We start from the raw sequence: 19418 nt of genomic DNA, 5'->3' as shown, positions 1-19418 counted from the left end.
CATTGCCCCGCTCCCTGCCCGCAGCTGCGGGCCCAGCGTGCACAGCAGCCCCGCCTAAAAGGATGCCTTCGTGAGGGGGGCGCTGTACACTGGGGTATGCGGTTGTTGTCTTGCCGGCTAGCTGTTAGGGTTGGTTGTTTTTTTATTTTATGTCAAGGCTGTTAACCTGGAGTTGGGCCATATTTTTCTAGTAGGTTTTTCTTCAGTCTCAATTTTGCCATGAGCCTTGCTGTCGCGTGGAAGCTTCTGCCACGTTGAGAGCTGAGGATTTGGGTTAGTGGCACCCGAGCTAGTGGGGAGAGGGTAAGAGTTTAGCCACTGGCAAAATATCAGAGCACCTGCTAGAATAGTCTGTCACGGGTTGCAGATACGGCTTTTGGCAGCCAAGGTGTCGACTTGCTTCTGTGTGTTAGTTGCTGCTGTATTAACAGCTTGTTCTGTTTGGTGACAGAGACCATGGCGGCCCAGAGGGAATGGACCCCGATGGTGTCATTGAGGTGAGCACACGAGAACTGACTTGAAAGTTTATAATCCTGACAGAGGTGAGTGTTTAAGATTTAATGTTTTCTATTTTTTTTATTACAGAGCAATTGGAATGAGATTGTTGACAATTTTGATGATATGAATTTAAAAGAATCCCTTTTAAGGGGCATTTATGCTTATGGTTTTGAGAAGCCATCAGCTATTCAGCAGAGAGCTATTATTCCATGCATCAAAGGTATGTGGGTGATTCATTTATTACCAACATTCTATAATTGGAAAAGTGTTATAAAATATATACATGGGTTAATTATTGTGCAATACCTATTTTTAATCCTTACTGAAAAAGTGATATGATGGTACACCATCTTTCGGGACTGACCTGAAATGTAGAGAACTGTTAATACTGATCACTTATTTCAAAGGAAATAAAATGGAAAACATGAATGACCTGTGTGGGAGCAGTAAATGTGTATCCTACTTTTTTTAGGGTATGATGTGATTGCTCAAGCTCAGTCAGGTACTGGCAAGACAGCCACATTTGCTATTTCCATCCTGCAGCAGTTGGAGATTGATCTCAAGGAGACCCAAGCACTAGTATTGGCCCCTACCAGAGAACTGGCTCAACAGGTATTGATAGTGTAGTTTAAAAGAAAAAAAAAGCTGGTTGTGTGTTGCATAAGTTTCAGGTTTCACAACTGTGAGACAAATGGACTACTTAAGGGGCTGTAAATAATACCCATTCAGAACCCTTTTTTGTGTTGAGTAATGGGGGACATAAACTGGCCTTTGTCCCACAAGTTCTCTGCCTGCTCAAAAAGTGAGTTGGTGCATGTGGAGGGTGTGCTGGGGCAGGGATGCAGGAGCCAGCTGCGGTACTGTGTATACTTCTGAGGGCGCACCTTCAGCAGAAAAAATACAAAACTTTTTATTGGTGTTCTGAGTGGAAACAAAGCATACTGTTTTGAAGTTACTGGATTTGCATGCAGTTGTGCAACATGAAAACTGCAGTGTGTGTGTGTGGTCACTTAATTGTTTCTGTATTTTTGTGTTGTTTTCCTGACTGAATGTTATTGCATGTCTGTTTCACCTTAAAGACGTGGTATTCTGTTTTGTTAAGTGGAAATGTTTAACAAAGCTTCAGGATGCTTAAATTTTAGGATTAATACATACCAGTAGTGTGGGGCCTTAAGATGAAACGCGAAACAGAGCTCAAGATAGAATAGAAATTAGATTATATACAACTTCCTGTCATCTTCAACTAGAAAATACTGAAATGCCAGTGCTGTTGTGAAGATTCTTGAAGGTAAAGCTAAACACAGTAAATCAGACAGGAAAGACTTCTGTACTTTTTTTAATAAGGCAGATACGTAGAACAAGAACCTGTGATCAGAATGTTCAGCCGTAGTTCTACTCTGAAGACATGGGTGAGGTTAGACATGCTCAAAGCCTGGCATGTAACATCTTTCCTGATCTTTCTGTAAGTGCTTAATATGCAGACCTTAGCAGTTGAAAACTTCATTTGAAACAGTTGTGGAGACCCTGCTTTTTAACTGTTGCCAACGGATGCGTTATAGTCACTTCAGCTAGTGCAACTAGTGAGGATAAAAATTTAAATATATCTCTGCCTTAAGTTTTCTAGTGAACAACTTCAGTAATAGGCAGTTGGGCAAAATCATTATTAGCAGCTCCCTGTTCTGACCATAATAGACACATTGTCCTTGTTTGCTCTCTTGACTTCCAAAGTCCAAAAGCACCAATGATAACAGGGCTTAATCTTCAATGTACTAGGAACTGCTACTAACAGAAAGGGTTTATTTTTAGATTCAAAAGGTAATTCTGGCTCTTGGTGACTACATGGGAGCAACATGCCATGCTTGTATTGGTGGTACAAATGTCCGCAATGAAATGCAAAAGCTTCAGGCTGAGGCTCCACACATTGTGGTCGGAACTCCAGGGCGTGTGTTTGATATGTTAAACAGACGCTACCTTTGTAAGTATGAATTTAATCTTGCTCTTGATCCTAAATTTCTGTATGAATTTCGCACCCAGTAGGAGGTTAAGTAATATATTCAATGTCATTATAGAGTTGTACTGGAAAGTTTAGTTCTAAAGGAGAGTGGCATTAATAAAAGTAGTATCTTTCTGAAGCTTAAGGAGATACTCTTGTTTTTTTTTCTTTACTAGCACCTAAATGGATCAAAATGTTTGTTCTGGATGAAGCTGATGAAATGTTGAGCCGTGGATTTAAGGATCAAATTTATGAGATCTTCCAAAAATTAAGCACAAACATCCAGGTAAAAAAACCTATGTGGTTACATTGATAGATGCAGATTTAGTTAAAGTGTAGCTGAAAATTGCAGAACTGTCTTAAATCAAAACTGTTGTCCTTAAGTACACACTAACATAAAGTTATACATTTTAGGTTGTGTTGCTGTCAGCTACAATGCCAATGGATGTGTTGGAAGTGACCAAAAAGTTTATGAGAGATCCCATACGTATTTTGGTGAAGAAGGAAGAATTGACTCTGGAGGGTATCAAGCAATTCTACATTAATGTTGAAAGAGAGGTTGGTATCAGTTTTACTTGCTCTGCATGGAAGAGTTAAGTTCTCTCACCTTCTTGTTAAAGCACTGTGCTAAAATTACAGAAACCAAGGCTGAGCTTTGGTTTCTGTAGTAATGCTAGTAGAGTACATGCAAGAAGAAGAAAAACTATGCACTGGATCACAAATGACTAGGGTGGACCTCTTTCTTAATGTCCAGTGTCCTGTGTCTTAAGATTTGGTGCAACAGTTAATGCAGGAGTTTTGATGAGTGTCTTGTTCTAACTTTTCAGCTTATATGGAATATAACTCTGCATTAGGGCATGCCTAATTGGTTGTTGCTTTCGATTTTTATCTGGGATTCTTATGCCTGAACTGCCAGTGGCACAGTGCAGTTCCTGACCTTCTCTGTTCTGTTCAGGAGTGGAAGCTCGATACTCTCTGTGATTTGTATGAGACGCTGACCATTACACAGGCTGTTATTTTTCTGAATACAAGGAGAAAAGTAGACTGGCTTACTGAGAAAATGCATGCCCGGGACTTCACAGTCTCAGCTCTGGTAAGGATTGATGCTTCCGTGTAACTTAGGAAATGTTGTGTACAAACTGAAAAACAAATCATGAGCTGAATGTGAATGAAAAGCAGGAAAGTTATGATATAGCTGTGCAGTGCTGTATTATCGTTCCCCCTGCTTAAAGAAAAATGTTTCCTTCTATCCCTACCTGCTTTGTTCCCACAGCAGGTAGGGACGCTTGGTTTCATACATCACTTTGATTTTTAAAGGCTGTCCCAGTCTGGGGTATTGGAACTCCGTAGTATTTACAATTTTTTTTTTTTTTTTTTTTTTTTTAATTCTGCAGCATGGTGACATGGACCAGAAGGAGCGGGATGTTATCATGAGAGAGTTCAGATCAGGATCCAGCCGTGTCCTGATCACCACTGACTTGCTGGTGAGTGTTCTCTTCCACTCAAGACATTTGTTTAAAGCTGGTGCCAAAAGCTTCATAATTCAGTGAAGGTTCTTGTAGCCTGAACTACTTGGAGCTTCTTGGAAGAGTAAAGACTACGCTCCACTATGGACTACACAGTTGTAGTTCATCACTAACCATGTGGTCAACAAAAGCATGGGATAAACAACCTATATAGGCTGTGAATTGGGTGATTGACTCTGTATTGCTTTTCAGGCTCGTGGCATTGATGTGCAGCAAGTGTCACTGGTTATAAATTATGACCTGCCGACCAATCGTGAAAACTACATTCACAGGTTAGTTGGTTCTATACTTGGTGTGCAATGCTGAGTGTCATGTTCTCTGCAGAAATCTGCACCAAATCTCCCCTGTTCCTATCTTTATTCTTTGCCAGTAACAGGAGGTGCCATGCATCCATTTGTACAGTAACTGCTAAAAAGCTAACAGGAAATAACACCAGTAGTGCTTTGGCTTTAAAAAGCTCTGACTTGCGCAGCTATGATTCTGAGCAGAGGAAGGAGCAGAACTTTTGGACAATAAAGCAAAGCATTCGGAAGACTTAGATACTTGATTCATTTGGTGATAGCTGAGATCTGAGGAGATTGCCAGCTACTGAACTACCTTTGGCAGATAGGTCATTGAGTAGGATTACAACGCCCGCTTACTGACATAGCATCTTGACAGCAGTGTAGCTCCATGTGTACAGGTCCTAGCTAATCTTCAGTTGCTGCTGTTGCTCAGTTACCAAACCTTAGTACTATTAGCAAACTAGTTGTTAAAGAACTGCCTCTACTTCTGGAGGCCCAGCTGTGTTCATGCTTCTAGTGCCTTGTGTGCTCTTGGTGGCTTCTCTTATACAGTCTGATTCTTTCCTCTGCAGTGTGTGTCATCTGGTAGCAATCTGAGTTTTGCTGGTCTAGGTTTAGTTAGTTAACTGCTTCTTAGTGACTGTCCCTAAATTAAGTAAACTGTACTCTGTTACTTGATGTAAAAAAATACAGGCGTTGATAGCAGTTGATGACACAAGATGGTGCTCAGAAACGGCGTTGGCGTAATTTAGGACGTGGATTCGTAATCGGCACAGTTTGAATAAAGAGCGAGTTGGTATTTCTTTCTTTTTTTTGTCATGATTATTCACTAAGCTTTGTGAGCCAGTTTTGCGTATTTAGCTCTATCGTGCAGTCTGCAGGAAGGTAGAACTGATAGTGGGTGTAACTGAACTGTGTGTGGTGACATGTTAGGGGCCAACTTGGGCTTACACAATGTTGAGGTGGAATTTTTATTAAACCAAACGCACAAACCCTAAGTTTTCCTACTGGAAACAGTTAATGTTTAATTAAAATTCCCAGTTGAGTGTGCTGTCTTTGTTATTGGCGGTAATTGGATAAACATGGGAACAGTCTGGTTTTTGAACAATAGCTTCTTTGGAGAGAGGTATGGGTACAGATGTGTTGGCTGAAGAGAGTGGAGGGAGGTGCAGTCAGGCTTTGATCCCATAATACCAACCATTAAGATCTTGCTTTGCAGGCAAATGATTAACCTTGTCTGCTCTGCTGCTCTCCATAGGATGGACACTCCTTTTGTATTGCTGGCACTAACTGCTGGTTTTTCCTGACGAGATAGGACTTCTGTAGCAGCTGGTCCTGTAAATACAGCCATAACCTGGCCAGTGGCAGATACCAGAGCAGCAGCAGTTAATGAGTGGATCTTGCAAACGTTTGCAGTGGATTAGCTAATATCTGTGTAAATGTCTTTTCTTTTTGTGCAGAATTGGCCGTGGTGGTCGTTTTGGCAGAAAAGGTGTGGCTATAAATTTTGTCACTGAAGAGGACAAGAGGATCCTGAGAGACATTGAGACTTTCTACAATACTACAGTGGAGGAGATGCCGATGAATGTGGCTGATCTCATTTAATCCCTGGGATGAGGTGGTTTGATGCAGTGCTCGCTGTTGCTGAATAGGCGATTCACAACGTGCATTGTGCTTCTTTCTTTGGGGATATATTGAATCTTGTCTCAATGCTCATTACGGATCAGAAATACAGATTTTTGATAAGAGAAGCGACTTTTTGTCGTGAGCTCTTGTGGGGAAAGCCGTTGGCTTTATCCACTTTAGGGTTAGACTGTTGGGGTTGGGTGGAAAGTCATGGGGTCTGTAAATTTTTTCTTTATTAGAAATTTATTTCCTAGTTCCATAGAAGTGGTTGTATTAGATGTTCTTTATCATTTAATAATTTACTTATGGACTAAAAGATATAAGTGCTGTATAAAGTCAGCCAATTATGTTAAACTAGCCTACCTTCCTTTATTGTATGTACTTACACTTCAGATTGAATTGGAAAGGCCTTTCAAAATCTCTAAACTTTTATAAGAGCATTAAAATGCATTTTTGTTTCATATGTATTTATTCAATAAAGTATTTAATTAGTGGTAAGTGTGATTTGGACCCTGTTGCTAAGCCCCAGCAAGCAAGCAATCATACTATTGTCTTAGTTAGGGTTAAACCCAGTAAAATTTGCCATATTGCACATGTCTTAATGAAGTTTGAATGTTCAATAAAATACTTCTATATTCACTTAAATTGTAAATAGTTGGTTCTTGGTTAGAGGGCGGCGTCTCTCATGGGGAGGTGCTATGGCTGTGTCTGACCAGGAAGGCAGAATTGGCAGCTGCTGCTCTGGTGTTGAGCAGGCCTGGCTCTGCACTGTCAGCCTTTTGTCAGGGGCTGTTTCTGCAGTACAAGATAGTCATCTTGAAGTGCGAGAGGTTATTACTGTGTGACACAGCTCATGGTGACGGACATGCATCCATAACACTGAAACACCTATCAGTGTAGGAAAGGGCTGGCTTAGTAATTCATACTGATTAAAAAAGCCATACTGCCTGCATCATCAGTATGCACTACCAGGCCAAGGAGCTCTGCTACCAAGGGAACCACATGCAGTAGATGCTCAAAGCAGCATCCATGAGAGGAACTGAGCTAGAGGATCTCAACTATCCCCACACCCTGTAGCCAGGCAACAGAGTTAAAACTGATTTTGCGAGCAAGGACAGAAAGAGATGCTACAGAATGAGAAACTTCTTTAGCATATGAACTACCCTTAACCCCATGCTTTTTCTTTGAAAGCTTGAGTGAACTTAAAAGTGTAATACAATTAATAGTGATTTTTGCAGCATTTTAATGCTGAAGCAGCAGATAGAAGATGGAAGCAGTATGGGCCATGCTCAGCCCAAGGCCTCATGTTCTGTGAATGTGTTTGTTTTGCCACATCAATACTTCAATAACCAACCAATGTGAGCTAGAGGAACAACTCCCTTTTTTTCTCTGCTTTCAGCTGATGATGACTTCAGTATGTATATGCTCATTTTCTGATGCATTTACCTTTCCAGCTATAAGTCTACAACAACAAAATGCAAAGCAGGAGTGCCTCTGGCCCCTCAGCAGCCAGAGCGCTTTCAATCTTAAGTGTGAAAAAAACAAATGCTTTATTTTAGCAGAAGCTTTTCCAGCTGCTGAGCAGCCCTTTTATTGCAAAAAAACCCCCCAACCCAGTACAAAAGCACACAGGCCTCTGCTTTTCAGACCCTTAGTCACCTGTGAAACAAAAAGCTGCTCCATGCTGCAGGAGTCATTAAGAGTTCTGTGTTAGCTGCTGCATCACCACAGCACAGAGACTCACCAGCTGCAAGTATTCATCAGCACCATCCACCAAGCATTTGTCTACTTCCTGCAACAAAAAAAGAGGTGAAAGCCTCTTAAAATGGTGGTGCTCGAGACAGTTGTCTGGTTACAGTGGGGAACACCAAGATGATATTCACCAACTGTTAATAGGCAATGACACCTCTGGCGGTCACACATCACACAGCCATCACACGAACCTGGGACAAACGACCTCCATCTTCTCAGGGAGGCCAAGCCATGACAACTTGCAGGAGGGGATGCACCATTTGCTCTGCAACTAACTGCTAGGAGCAACACTATCCACCCTTCTTCAGTGATTTTAGCCAAATCTCCACCCCAGCTGTCTTTTCTTCTTGGTCAAAATTTAGCAAGTTAATGAGCTCATTGGAAATGGCATGTTTTACACACCAGAACAAAAACTTGCATTTTGCAGCTGATGATTTATTTTTTTTTTGGTGCTGACTTAGTCGCTGGTGCCCAGTGACAGGATGAGGAGCAATGGCCATAAACTAAAACACAAGAAGTTTAACCTTGACAAGAGGAAGAACTTACTTACTTACACTAATGATGGCAGAGCACTGGAACAGGCTGCCCAGGCCAGTGTCCCTCTGTGGAGACATTCAAAATCCACCTGGATGTGTTTCTGTGTAACCTGCTCTAGGTGGCCCTGCCTTGGCAGCAGGGTTGCACTAGATGATAGCCAGAGGTCTCTTCCAACCCTAATGATCCTGTAATCTCATCTTAATTTCTCCTCCCACCTTTTACTAAAAAACAAGCCAAACCCTAAAACCACAAACCACCACTTCACCCCAAAAGAACCAAACCCCAAACCTACAGATCTCCTTCTTGAGTCCCATCAGAACAATATAACATGGCTAATAATTCACTTTTTAGCTGGATTTCAATTCTTTCTCATTAAATTTCTCAGGACAAAAACCTAGGTTCCACCAAGAAACATTCAGAACTAAAGATCAAAATAAAGCAGCATTTTGGGAGAGAGTGTCTAAACAAGAATTAGTGGAGATTAATGTTGTGTTTTGATTTTAACTCAAGCTACAGACTTACCCCAAGTTTCTCGACTATGACAGATTTCTGCTTGTCACTGTAATTTTCACTCTCAACAACAGCATCATGCAGCTGGTTTACAAGCTGAGCAACAGCATACCCTTCATTTATGAGATTCTGTGTCAGGCAGAGAGGAACATGGAAACAATTCAGCAGCAGAAACACAACAAACTGGAAAACCAATCTAAAAAATTCTGTCCGAACTGAAAGACTGGACTGAAATTTATTATGGAGCTTTTACACCTTAGAGGACAAGCTGGTAGGTTTGTATACAGTCCAGCATCCCACCTGACAGCAACCCAAAGTGAGTGCCTAGGGGAGATTGCAAGAGACTGGCAGGCATGTAGCAATAATTTTCCCCAAATATTCTTCCAGCTTCTGACAATCTACATCTTGTGGATTTTGTGAGCTAGAGACATTTTAAGCATTTAAAAACCTTCAATGAACCTGTCCAATCTTAATCTAAAATTAGGAAATCTTAGCATCCACAGCATCATGTGGCAGTTTCACAGCCTTCGCATTTTAAAGTGCCACCTACTTTGAGTTATTTTCTTCATCTGGCAGTTGCCAGCCTCAGGCACACAGAGATCTTAAGGCCAAACTTTTTTAATAAATAAAACCCCTGGCAATTAATGATCACTTTTTTTTTTTTTTTTAAATGAGTAGTGCCCAGTTACAAAACCAGCAAATACTGAGAACAGTAGTCCATGAAGCCATTTATGCAGAGAGAAGTTTATGAAATTAGAAGAAGATTTGGTGCAACCTTATTTTTCTGTACAGCAAAATATGTATCTGTGCTCTACAGAAGTATGCATTCAAGTTGTGTCAAATGCATATCAAGCACTAATACTTGAAGCAAAACCCTACCATCAAGTACCTGCTTAAGGAACTGGAGAGCAGTTCCAAACTACACATTAGATTTGATTGTGGTTTGATGAAAGACTATACCAGCATTAAGGATTTAGAAACTCCGTATCAACACCTCTTAAAAGCAACACATTTTCAGACATCATGGTAAGTAAACATGAAAGTGGAAAGCAGTGACATCTGCACAAACCATTCTAACATCTTCTACAGGTTTCCGGACTCAAAACCAGAGGCCCTGCCAAAACTACTGAGGCTCAGCCAAGGAAAAAGCAGGAGGCTGACCAATACCAGCTTTTTTTATACAGGCATGGAACAGTTCACTGGAAGGGAAAACATACTATGGCTTGCTCCCCTCTGTAAGGGACAACTCCTTGATTTAAAATCCAGTTCAAGACTGACTGAGCTTCCTTTAAACTCATGCGATGAGGAATTGCCCATTCTTCAGAGGGAGTAAGAATCTCTTCTATATTGAAGAAAATAAACCTACCTTTATGAACCCTTAGCTTGTGCCATCTCCAACAAGATCTATTTTAAGACACTGCAGTTCATAAAACAAACATAATCACTACTATACTGTAAGATTAACATGAAATATGTTAAAACTGAAGACTTGCTACAGCTTTATTCAGATACTTCTCATCTAATGCAGCTTCAATGTAATGAAGGAAGGTACTAGTCCAGAGACTAGTCCAGTTCACTGAAGACAGTTCTAAAGGCCTGAGCCAAGTGTTTTGCTAGGAATTCCTACTCTGCCAAATTCAGGCTAACAGCTCCACATGTCATCAGTTTAACTCAGGAGAAAGCCGGTCACGTTGGTATGGAATCTTCTTTGCAGCTTTGACAGCTCTTTTGACAGCTCAGAAGGGAAAGATCAGGGTACTAACTAGTAAAAGACATGCTTCCCAAAATGTGCACCCTAACTGACCTAAGGCCAAACATTCTTCAGCTGGGCCCAACAACAAAGGATTGAAAGGGCAGTGACCTACAAAAACATTCAGGCTAGAGCACCAAGAGGACTCTACCTTTGCCAGTGTTTCCAGTTTCTCAAATGAACCACTCCAGCAGACAGACAGCAGTTCATCAATTTTTTCTCTAGGGATGACCTGTAACAAGAAGTTACATTTCTTAATTTCAACTTCGTAAACTTAAAATTGAAGTTGATGCCTACAGTAACAGATACAAACTGCTTATGAAGGAGGCCATTTTAGCATCTCATTCCTCTACACACCCAACCACTTTCACGCAAGTCTATAACTAGAACTAAATTCTAAGAGTCAGAGCTAGGCTGTAATGTTTGTCCTATAGTAGTGATATTAAAATAAAAACTATAGAGTGATAGTGAATTGTCAAAGTCATCTTCATAAACACACTTACTCAGGACACTAAGTGGAGGGCCTACTTCAACAATTAGATCAGCCAGTGTTTTCAGTACCATTCTACACTTAAGTGAAACAGCAAGTCATTTTTCTCTCCAGTGACACACCAGGGACATACTAAAAAAGCCCAATGCAACACGATCAGACAATAAATCAGAAGAACAAAACTTAACACATGTCATTATTTAGCTCTGAGCAGGGAAGCACTGCCCACATTCACCCCTGTAGTCATTGTCATCCCTGTCAGTTGACTACCTGGACTGTTCAGTTTCAAAGCTTCTTTACTTTTATCTTTTGGACTAAATTCACTCCAGGGTCACAGAAGTTATGTACAACCAAGAACTTGAAGTCTTTATGAAGATGTAAAGTTGGGTTCCTTTGGTTTATACAAGCACTATTCAATAATGGAATTTCATGCTTTTCTTTCCTATCATTACAGTCAATTTCTGCCAGGTTTCTCAGAAATTGTGATTTACAGATACCTGTAAGTGAAATCCAGCTCTTTTCTACAGCCAGATACACAAAACTGAACGAGAAGTTCACTGAGCAAGTTGTTTAAAACTGTTCTGTAAAACATGCACAGTAGCAATAGCCTCTGGTTCCATCAAAGTGAGAACCTCACAATGCCCACAATTAGCTACAATGGCAGCAACTTCAAGGGAAGTGTGTCCATCATTAAAGCCCATTTATTTTTCAGCTCCTCAACTCCTGATCTCACTTTCTTGCTTTAGGGGATAATAGTTTCGTTGCTATAGGAACACCTTCACAAAAGTCTTATTTAAATTTCCTCTCAGGTTTCTCTTGTTCCTGTCAGTATTATCTATGTCATTCTAGAAGAAATTGCTGCTGTTTTGTTAAAAACCAAGATCCTTGGAGAGGCACTACCACTGCGAACGTTAGGTGAAAATGAGCTGCTACTGAAAGCTATTCCCCTGTGGTGTTTCTAAGCCATATTTTGCAATGATCTATACTTATATACACCCACATACATATAAATATACACATACATAAAAGTGTCAAAAAGACACTCTAGTCTACTGTCCCACAAGAGGCAATACATTTTGCATTCATGGGCAGAATATTTCAGTTTCAATTATAAGACTATTTTACAGATTTCCATGACTTACAGAATAAGTTGCTAGAAACTTGATATGTAATAAGTGTACAGAAACAGGCAATCTTTAAAATTCTGGTAGTGTGTATTGGCACCATACTGCAATATGAATGAGTATAAACCAATTTTTTAGTCAAACTTTGAGCAAAAGTAGATACAGGTAGTGAGCAGATTTACTACACAAATGCTTTTCAGATTAGTAACAGGAGAAACCATAAAGTATGGCTTACCCCAGCAATTTCAGTGACTATCTTCTCTGTGATCTCTTTCCCACCCATTAGGCGAGTAGCACTTTGAAGAAAAGTAATTGCTTTTCTTAAGTCCCCTTCTGACACTTTAACAAGGTATGACACTGCCTGGAAAGTAATGTCAGAAAATGCCAAGTTACATGTTCGCTGTTAATTAAAAAACAGTAAGCTTTCTCAGAACACTGATCTTAAAACATCAAGTAGTGTCTAGAGCAGATGGTCACAGTCAGGCACAACACAAAAGTTACAAAGCAACCTCTCTACTTTTATAAATGTGTGCTGGCAATTTCATAATGAAGCACAGTTTAATGCAAGTATACTCAGCACAGAACAAAAAGCCCTATAGTTTTGCTTCAGTTTTCTGTGGTGGACATTTCTCTGATTTTAGGAAGACTTAAAATTCAACCCATCTGAAGAATGAGAATAACATTTAAATGAGGTTATATATTTTCTCTAAATACAATTGAGCAGTCTGGAAAAATTATGCTGACTTAGCCCCTTTCCCTGCAATGCAATTATGCACTGTATTAAGCAATAAAATTACATGGCAACCATGAAGTTACCTCATTACTGATTTTCACTTGTTCCTTCTCCGAAACATTCAACAGCCTCTGCTGCTGGATTTTGTCTGACAAAGGCTTGAAGCGGAATTTGGAGCATCGAGATGTTAAAGGTTCAATTATTCTGAAAGAAAGGAAGGTTAAGTGTTCAGTAAATGAATGCATGGGTGAAGTTCATACAGATAAAGCTATCAAGGCAGAAAAAGGCAAAATAACTTTAAACCCACAACATTGTGAAAAATAGAAGTTGAAACCTAAACATTGTCTTCAGTCTTGTATTCACATAGCTATACCTCTAACTAACTGAAAACTATGTATCAACCTCTCAGCAAGGAGGGGGCAGGAAGAAACTACAGAATAATGGCAACAAATCCAAATAAGAAACAAATTCCACATATACCTGCTGATGTAGTTACAAATAAGGCAGAAACGTGTTGTTTTAGATTCTTTCTCCATTGTGCGTCTTAAGGCTGCCTGAGCTGCTGAAGTCATTGAGTCTGCTTCATCCAGGATTACAATTTTAAAAGGAGGACAAACTTTACCACTGAAAAATAAGAAATCTGTTATCCAGGAGACATGCAATGTACAGACCAAGTTAAAAACCATAACAAACCAAAAACCAACCAACCAACCAAAACTCCATACCACAGCAAATAGCAAGTCATATTTTATTTAATTATACCTGACAAACAGAACATATTCAGTTAAATATTTTCTGATTATTTTTAAATAAAGGACTGATATTTATAATAAAAAGGGGGACTGAGTTCCCATAGAAAGGCTGACACTTTAATACTACCAGAAGTCCTCAGAAATAGGTACTCTTGCTTTAAGTTTCTTCTTTTAACAACTAATGCAGCTCTTCTTTTCCAGGCTTCCTGATTCCCTGAACTTCAAAGAACACTGAAACAGACTAATTTCAGTACATAAGATAATTTTTTGCCAGACAGCCCTGGCATGCAGTCTCTTTCTGCTACTTTCCACTATACGTTTTTTCCACACAGGCTTCACCTGCACAGGGCTTCTCGCTACCTTACACCAGAACCTTGTTAACATCTTAGAAACTAGCACCCATCTCGTAAGCAATGATGCAGATTAGATATACTAGAGAAGCAATTTCCACCAAAATTTACCCAAAGAAGCTTTTCTTTGGTAGTCAGACTACATTTACAAAGGCAACAACCTATCACCAAATCCAGAAGACTTGATCTTTTGGATTTTTTTCTGTCTGCCTCTAACTCTAACAGAACTGATAAAAGTTCCTCACACGTATTCAAACTCTCAACATGGAACTAGATGAAGTCAAAGCTTAGTCCAAGCACTCTGTGTTGCAAATTCCTGGGCAGTGCTGACCCATCATTTCTATTAGAATTATAAACAAAAAGAATCACAGGCTTTGTCCTAAGCACTTACTCTGAACTGCTTCCAGATGCAGTAAGCTGAGCAAAAGCCTTCACTTTTTCCCGAATTACTTGGATTCCACGCTCATCAGAGGCATTTAACTCAAGGACTCTTTGCCGGAATAATTCAGGCCTGCAAAATTTTTATTACAACATACTAGTTGCTAGGTCTTGTAAGAATGCATTATAAAGTATCTCAATAACCTGTCTGGGCTTTCTGAACAGCAGGTATTATTTTTGCCAGCATTACTAAATAACGTGCTTTTTTAAAAGACAATTGAGATCATTAAATGTTAGGTTTGAATTTCCATTAGCTATTTCTACAGTTGTGTCCCAGACTGTGGAAAACAATGAGATGCAAAATTACATCAGTTATCGAGGACAAAGAAAGTAGGAAGTTGGCTTCGTAAATTCAGAGCACTGTATAATATGTCTTTCTACTTGTATGTTCTGAGCAACGTGGAAGAACAAGTAAAATGCTCAGATACAGTCACTGGTAGGGCTCTGCCACTGCAATACTACCAGAAAGAAATATCTAGAAAGTATAATACAGGCAGTATTTAGCAGCAGTACTATACAGCAGCACCTCTGATTTAAAAAACAAACAAACCACTGGATATTAAGTTCTGGGAATTCAAACAGACATAAAACATGGAACTGTCTTCCTACTATTAAACTGAAAGTGGTTCTCTCTAAAAATCGACATGAGCCAAAAATTAAAGGTGATGATGGGGATGGTGGGGAGAGGTACTAAAGTCAACATTAGATTTGATCATAACATCAAATCACCTTCTCATCCTTTCTTTTTTTTTTTGCTTTTGGGTCACTGAATTCACTACTCAAAACCCCCAAGTGTTACAAGTGAGTTGACGAATGTACTCATGCTGAATTTTAGACTCCCAATATTATTTCTAGACACAATTCAATGGTGCATAACAAAAAGACTACACTTCAGGCATTTTATGAAGTACTTGAGATCTATGTGTAGCTATCAGATTACTGAATGTTCCATTAAAATTGGGATCCCTTTACAAAGTTCAGTAAGGCATATGCAAGGCATTTTTTTTTCATACTCTTTCTTACACAGTTACATGGCTCTAAGTCTGAAATGTTTTAAGTCTGTATTAGTAACAGAAAGCAATGACTTGTGACAGGACAGAAGAGAAATAAATCTCATTTTAGAGCTGAATTTCAATGTGAAGGTACTCCTGAAAAAGACCGAGAAGCTACATAAGAGCAGGCAATGGCCAGGGCCACTCCATCACATGATTAGAAGACATGTGATAGTCAATTACACCAAAGCAACTTGATTCCAGCTTACCCATAGAGTTCTCTAGCAGCTGCTAAAATAGTGGAAGTCTTTCCAGTTCCAGGTGGGCCATAGAACAACAGATTGGGAAGCTGAAACACCAAGGCATCATTTTAAAGAAAAGCAAATAAACAAAACAAACCACAAACAGGAACACCTACCGAAAATCTGTCATCTCATAGAACAGAAACTATCTACTTGTCCTGGTAAATAATATAAAGTCTTTCACTTTTAGGTCATTGCACATAGTGCTGGAAAGGAGGACAAATGGTTGCAGTTTCTAACACAGCATGAACAAGCTGTTATGTGGTGTTATATCGAAATTAATACTTCGGGTTATATTTTATTTTGATATATTCCCTCCAGCTCATGTCTGAGATTAAAGCTTACAGAACTTACTGTTATGACTGCAGTGACATGCAAATTTATCTAAGAATGCCCTTGAAACAGTCAGGGTAATACTAGCAGCGCAGGTATGACAAAATCTGTCACAGGTTAACGATCCCTTACTTTCTCAGCTCCCCACAGGTTCAAGCCATGCCAAGAATTCTGTCCTGCCATTAACTTCACTACAATAAATACAAGGTAGTTTGTGAATGCTGCAAGTGCAATGCAACATAGCCTAACACTAACCACAGAGATGCTTGCAATGACTGACTGGACTGCCAGCATAGTGTGGGCATATTTCTACATCCATCCAAGGATTTTTCAAAGGAGACCAGGTTCTCAACCTAATTTCTTTAAGACATTAGGTTATCTGATCTTTCAAATAATTTAATTAATAACCATTAAAGAAATACACTGACACAGGAAGATCAAAGCAGCCAGCAAAGACTGCAGTAATAATTATAGGATGACATTTAGCAGCACAAAGCATAAAATCTCACAATTTGAGAATATAACTGAATATCTGCTAGATATCCAGAATTCATCAGCTAGAATAAACTAAAAGTTGACTTTGTTTTGTCTGTCAGTCAGAGGAACAGTGTAAGCCTGGGTAACATGGTGCACTTTCAACGCAGATGCAAAATTATTAATACTAAGAGAGGGCTAATAAGGCTTAATCAGGAAAGCTATACACATTTCATGTCATCCTTAGTCAAGGATGATGAATCCAAACTGGGAAAGGTGATTAAAGGAGTAAAGAGTCTATTTTATGAGAAGTGACTTTTTTAAAAGAGTGTGATTTATTTAGCTCAGCAAAACAAAAGCTGAGAGGCAATATGACCGATCTCCATAAATATATCAGAGCAACACATAAGTTGGAATAAGCTAAATTTGCGTAAGTTAGCCATGACTACATTTTGGCTGAAATCGAGAAGCTTTCTAATTAGCACAGGAGTGCTAGCTTTCTATACTACAGTTTTCTGTACTATCAAACTTCACTTTAAAACTGCTCCCTTTGACAGGGGGATCTTCCAGTTCTATATTCTTAGAAGAAGAATCTAAGAGTCCCCCCGATCAATAGCAAAAAGACAAACCTCTCGGTCGGACTTGACTTCCAGCCCTTAATAAAGGTTCTATTTTTAAAAAAGATCAACTAAAATCAGATTAGAAAATTTTATGCTGAATATAGCAAGCAATGTAGACAGAATGGGAACAGCAAAACCAAACACATCCAAGTAGCAGGGAAACGCAGGAGTACACAATCCACAATCAGAAAATGAAAGAGAGACAGACCAGTTTGGTAACAAGCATCCCATTTTAACAACTAAGGTAAGACACAGATAACAGATTCAACTGTGTATGTACTGTAAAAGAACAGAACATTTTCAATCTTTAATCATTTTATAGCAAACAAATCCATTTCAAGTTTTGCCTGCTCTGCCAATCATTCATTGATTGTTTCCCTAGTTACTGAAAAGTAAACAGTATCTAGTGCAACCAAACACTTTTACAAGTTTAATTAGATGTCACAACATTAATATCCCCCTGTATCTTTCCAGGGAAAATGGAATGAATGTCAGCTGAAAATTCACCAACCACTATGTTAGGGTAGGCATACTGCAAGGGTAGGCATTTTCATGGACAGTCATAATTTCAAGGCTCTATGCTAATTCACATTTTCTAGTTCTCAAATCAAGCATTATCAGCTACCAAGTTTTAATAAGAATGTTTCTAATTCCATTAAATCCATACTTCATTAATGTTTGTTACAACCTCACTTATGCTTGTTTCTCACTGAAGTTATCACCAATATTTACACTATTTCATCAAGCACAGCCTACTCCTTTATGCAACGGTGGCAGTATTTTTAAACAGACTGCAACCTGATCTGGTTATCCATTTTTCCATGCTTGACAGGGGTAAGCAGCAAATCTGCAGGCATCACCCTGCTTACGGGTAAGTTACCGCATATAGTGTGAACCCCAATTACTTTTCTAGAAGTTTCAGCACAAGTGAAGACAAAAATCGCTGCAATAATCCTACTCCTAACTCTCTTTTCAGTCATTAAGATATAATCAAATAAATGAAAACTACAGAATACTATGACATTTCTCAGTTTCTTTGCAAGAAGCAACAACAAATCAACAGTCCTGGAAGACAGAAACCAGCTTCTCCAATTCAAAACCAGTTGGACTCTGGTTTCCCCAGTTTCTAACAGGACACATGCTTGCCATTAGAAATGAAGATGTATCAGGGACTTAAAAGTTCTGTTTGATTAGCAGCTCCAAACCCACACCCTACAAATAGAGGCCAATCAACAAAGCACTGGCTTTCCATTTTCAATACTAAGGTTTAAATAAAGCACATTACACAAACCTACAGTGTTGTCACAGCTGTTTCTTTGATCTCAACAGATCTCCAAATTCAGTAAGAACTTCTGAAATAAGTACCAGCCACGTCAGAGTTTGAATTACACTTTTGCCTTTTTGACAGAATGAGTCCTTTCAAGAACTAATAGAATTGTTCAAATTTTAAGTGTCAGATATTTTAAAGTGCTTGCATGATTTTGTTCTCAAATGCCTTGCTGAATTTGGGTAGCTGTAGCAAAATACAAAGCCTGTAGCCATAAGCAGAAGTTATAATTTGGCTTTTCAACTCAGGAGGCAAAAAGTCAACACAAGTGTACGAGGCTCATAATCTAAGAAACACTGCTGATCCAGAAGCTGTAAGGTTTTAAATAACTGTTGCTCAAAATAGAACTTCATAACCCATCACCTAAGCAATGTTCCACAACTGATATGTCCAGACAGAGTAAGTGGCAGCACCTCCTTTTCCTTAGCTGTTGGTAGTTCCTTGCTAACTACCTCAACTGTACTAATACTTATGGTATATAGTACATAGCAGTATATAGTACTGCTATTGAAACACAGATTTCTATGGGTACAATGCTACATGACATGGTCACATTACAACAGCATTCTCAAAATAAATTGAATCCGGGGACGTGAGCTAGAGAAAGAAATTGCACAAGTCTTCCCTAGTTCTGTCACACCAGCTCCATTGTGGCTCTCCACACTCAAGGTACTTCTGCTTTTGCAAGTTCTAATTAAATTAATATTTTTAGATAGAAATAAGCTCATATCAGTCAAAACCAGAACTACAGAGCAAACTGTCTTAAGACAAAATTTTCAAATACCAAAGACTACCTGTGCATATAGTGCATCAGAGCACACTACAAGTGAAAGGTTTCTTGCATAAAACTCTAACGGGTCCAAATTGTTTCTTTTAGGTCTCTGTGAGCAGACAGCCATATCACAAATGTAATTTTCAGAACATCCTTACCAACCAATTCCACTGGCATCAGCAGCCCATGAAAACAGAAAATGCTTTTGGAGCACAAGAATGACCCTTCTAGGTGA

General features: G+C 39.2%; 2 protein-coding genes across 2 annotated transcripts in view; one reads left to right on the top strand and one right to left on the bottom strand.

Moving 5' to 3' along the window:
• Positions 1-451: 451 nt before the first annotated feature.
• On the top strand, positions 452-6572 carry EIF4A2 (eukaryotic translation initiation factor 4A2). Its single transcript, XM_010014237.1, has 10 exons — positions 452-497; positions 586-718; positions 971-1110; positions 2305-2473; positions 2668-2777; positions 2906-3049; positions 3447-3584; positions 3886-3975; positions 4210-4289; positions 5762-6572. The coding sequence occupies exons 1-10, from the start codon at positions 474-476 to the stop codon at positions 5904-5906; spliced, it is 1173 nt and encodes a 390-aa protein (XP_010012539.1). The 5' UTR covers positions 452-473; the 3' UTR covers positions 5907-6572.
• Positions 6573-7609: 1037 nt separating this feature from the next.
• The window catches only part of RFC4 (replication factor C (activator 1) 4, 37kDa), a 14136-nt gene continuing 2327 nt past the window's right edge, over positions 7610-19418 (bottom strand). The window contains exons 3-10 of the mRNA XM_010014236.1: positions 15625-15704; positions 14317-14436; positions 13304-13447; positions 12907-13027; positions 12326-12451; positions 10628-10708; positions 8739-8855; positions 7610-7719 (exon numbers count right to left, since the gene is read on the bottom strand). Coding sequence (XP_010012538.1) covers positions 7624-7719; positions 8739-8855; positions 10628-10708; positions 12326-12451; positions 12907-13027; positions 13304-13447; positions 14317-14436; positions 15625-15704 — 885 coding nt within the window. The 3' untranslated portion in view covers positions 7610-7623. The remainder of the gene's footprint in view (positions 7720-8738; positions 8856-10627; positions 10709-12325; positions 12452-12906; positions 13028-13303; positions 13448-14316; positions 14437-15624; positions 15705-19418) is intronic.

This window comes from Nestor notabilis, unplaced genomic scaffold (genome assembly GCF_000696875.1).
Source record: "Nestor notabilis isolate BGI_N333 unplaced genomic scaffold, ASM69687v1 scaffold8745, whole genome shotgun sequence".
NCBI lineage: Eukaryota > Metazoa > Chordata > Aves > Psittaciformes > Psittacidae > Nestor > Nestor notabilis.
Note: the sequence above shows the minus strand (reverse complement) of the source record. Positions and strands in the feature narration are given on the sequence as shown.

Coding starts and splice junctions, on each gene's coding strand:
- EIF4A2 (XM_010014237.1), top strand. CDS start 474: ATGGACCCCGATGGTGTCATTGAG. Junction 2,474..2,667: donor GTTAAACAGACGCTACCTTT/GTAAGTATGAAT, acceptor TTTCTTTACTAG/CACCTAAATGGATCAAAATG. Junction 3,050..3,446: donor ACATTAATGTTGAAAGAGAG/GTTGGTATCAGT, acceptor TGTTCTGTTCAG/GAGTGGAAGCTCGATACTCT.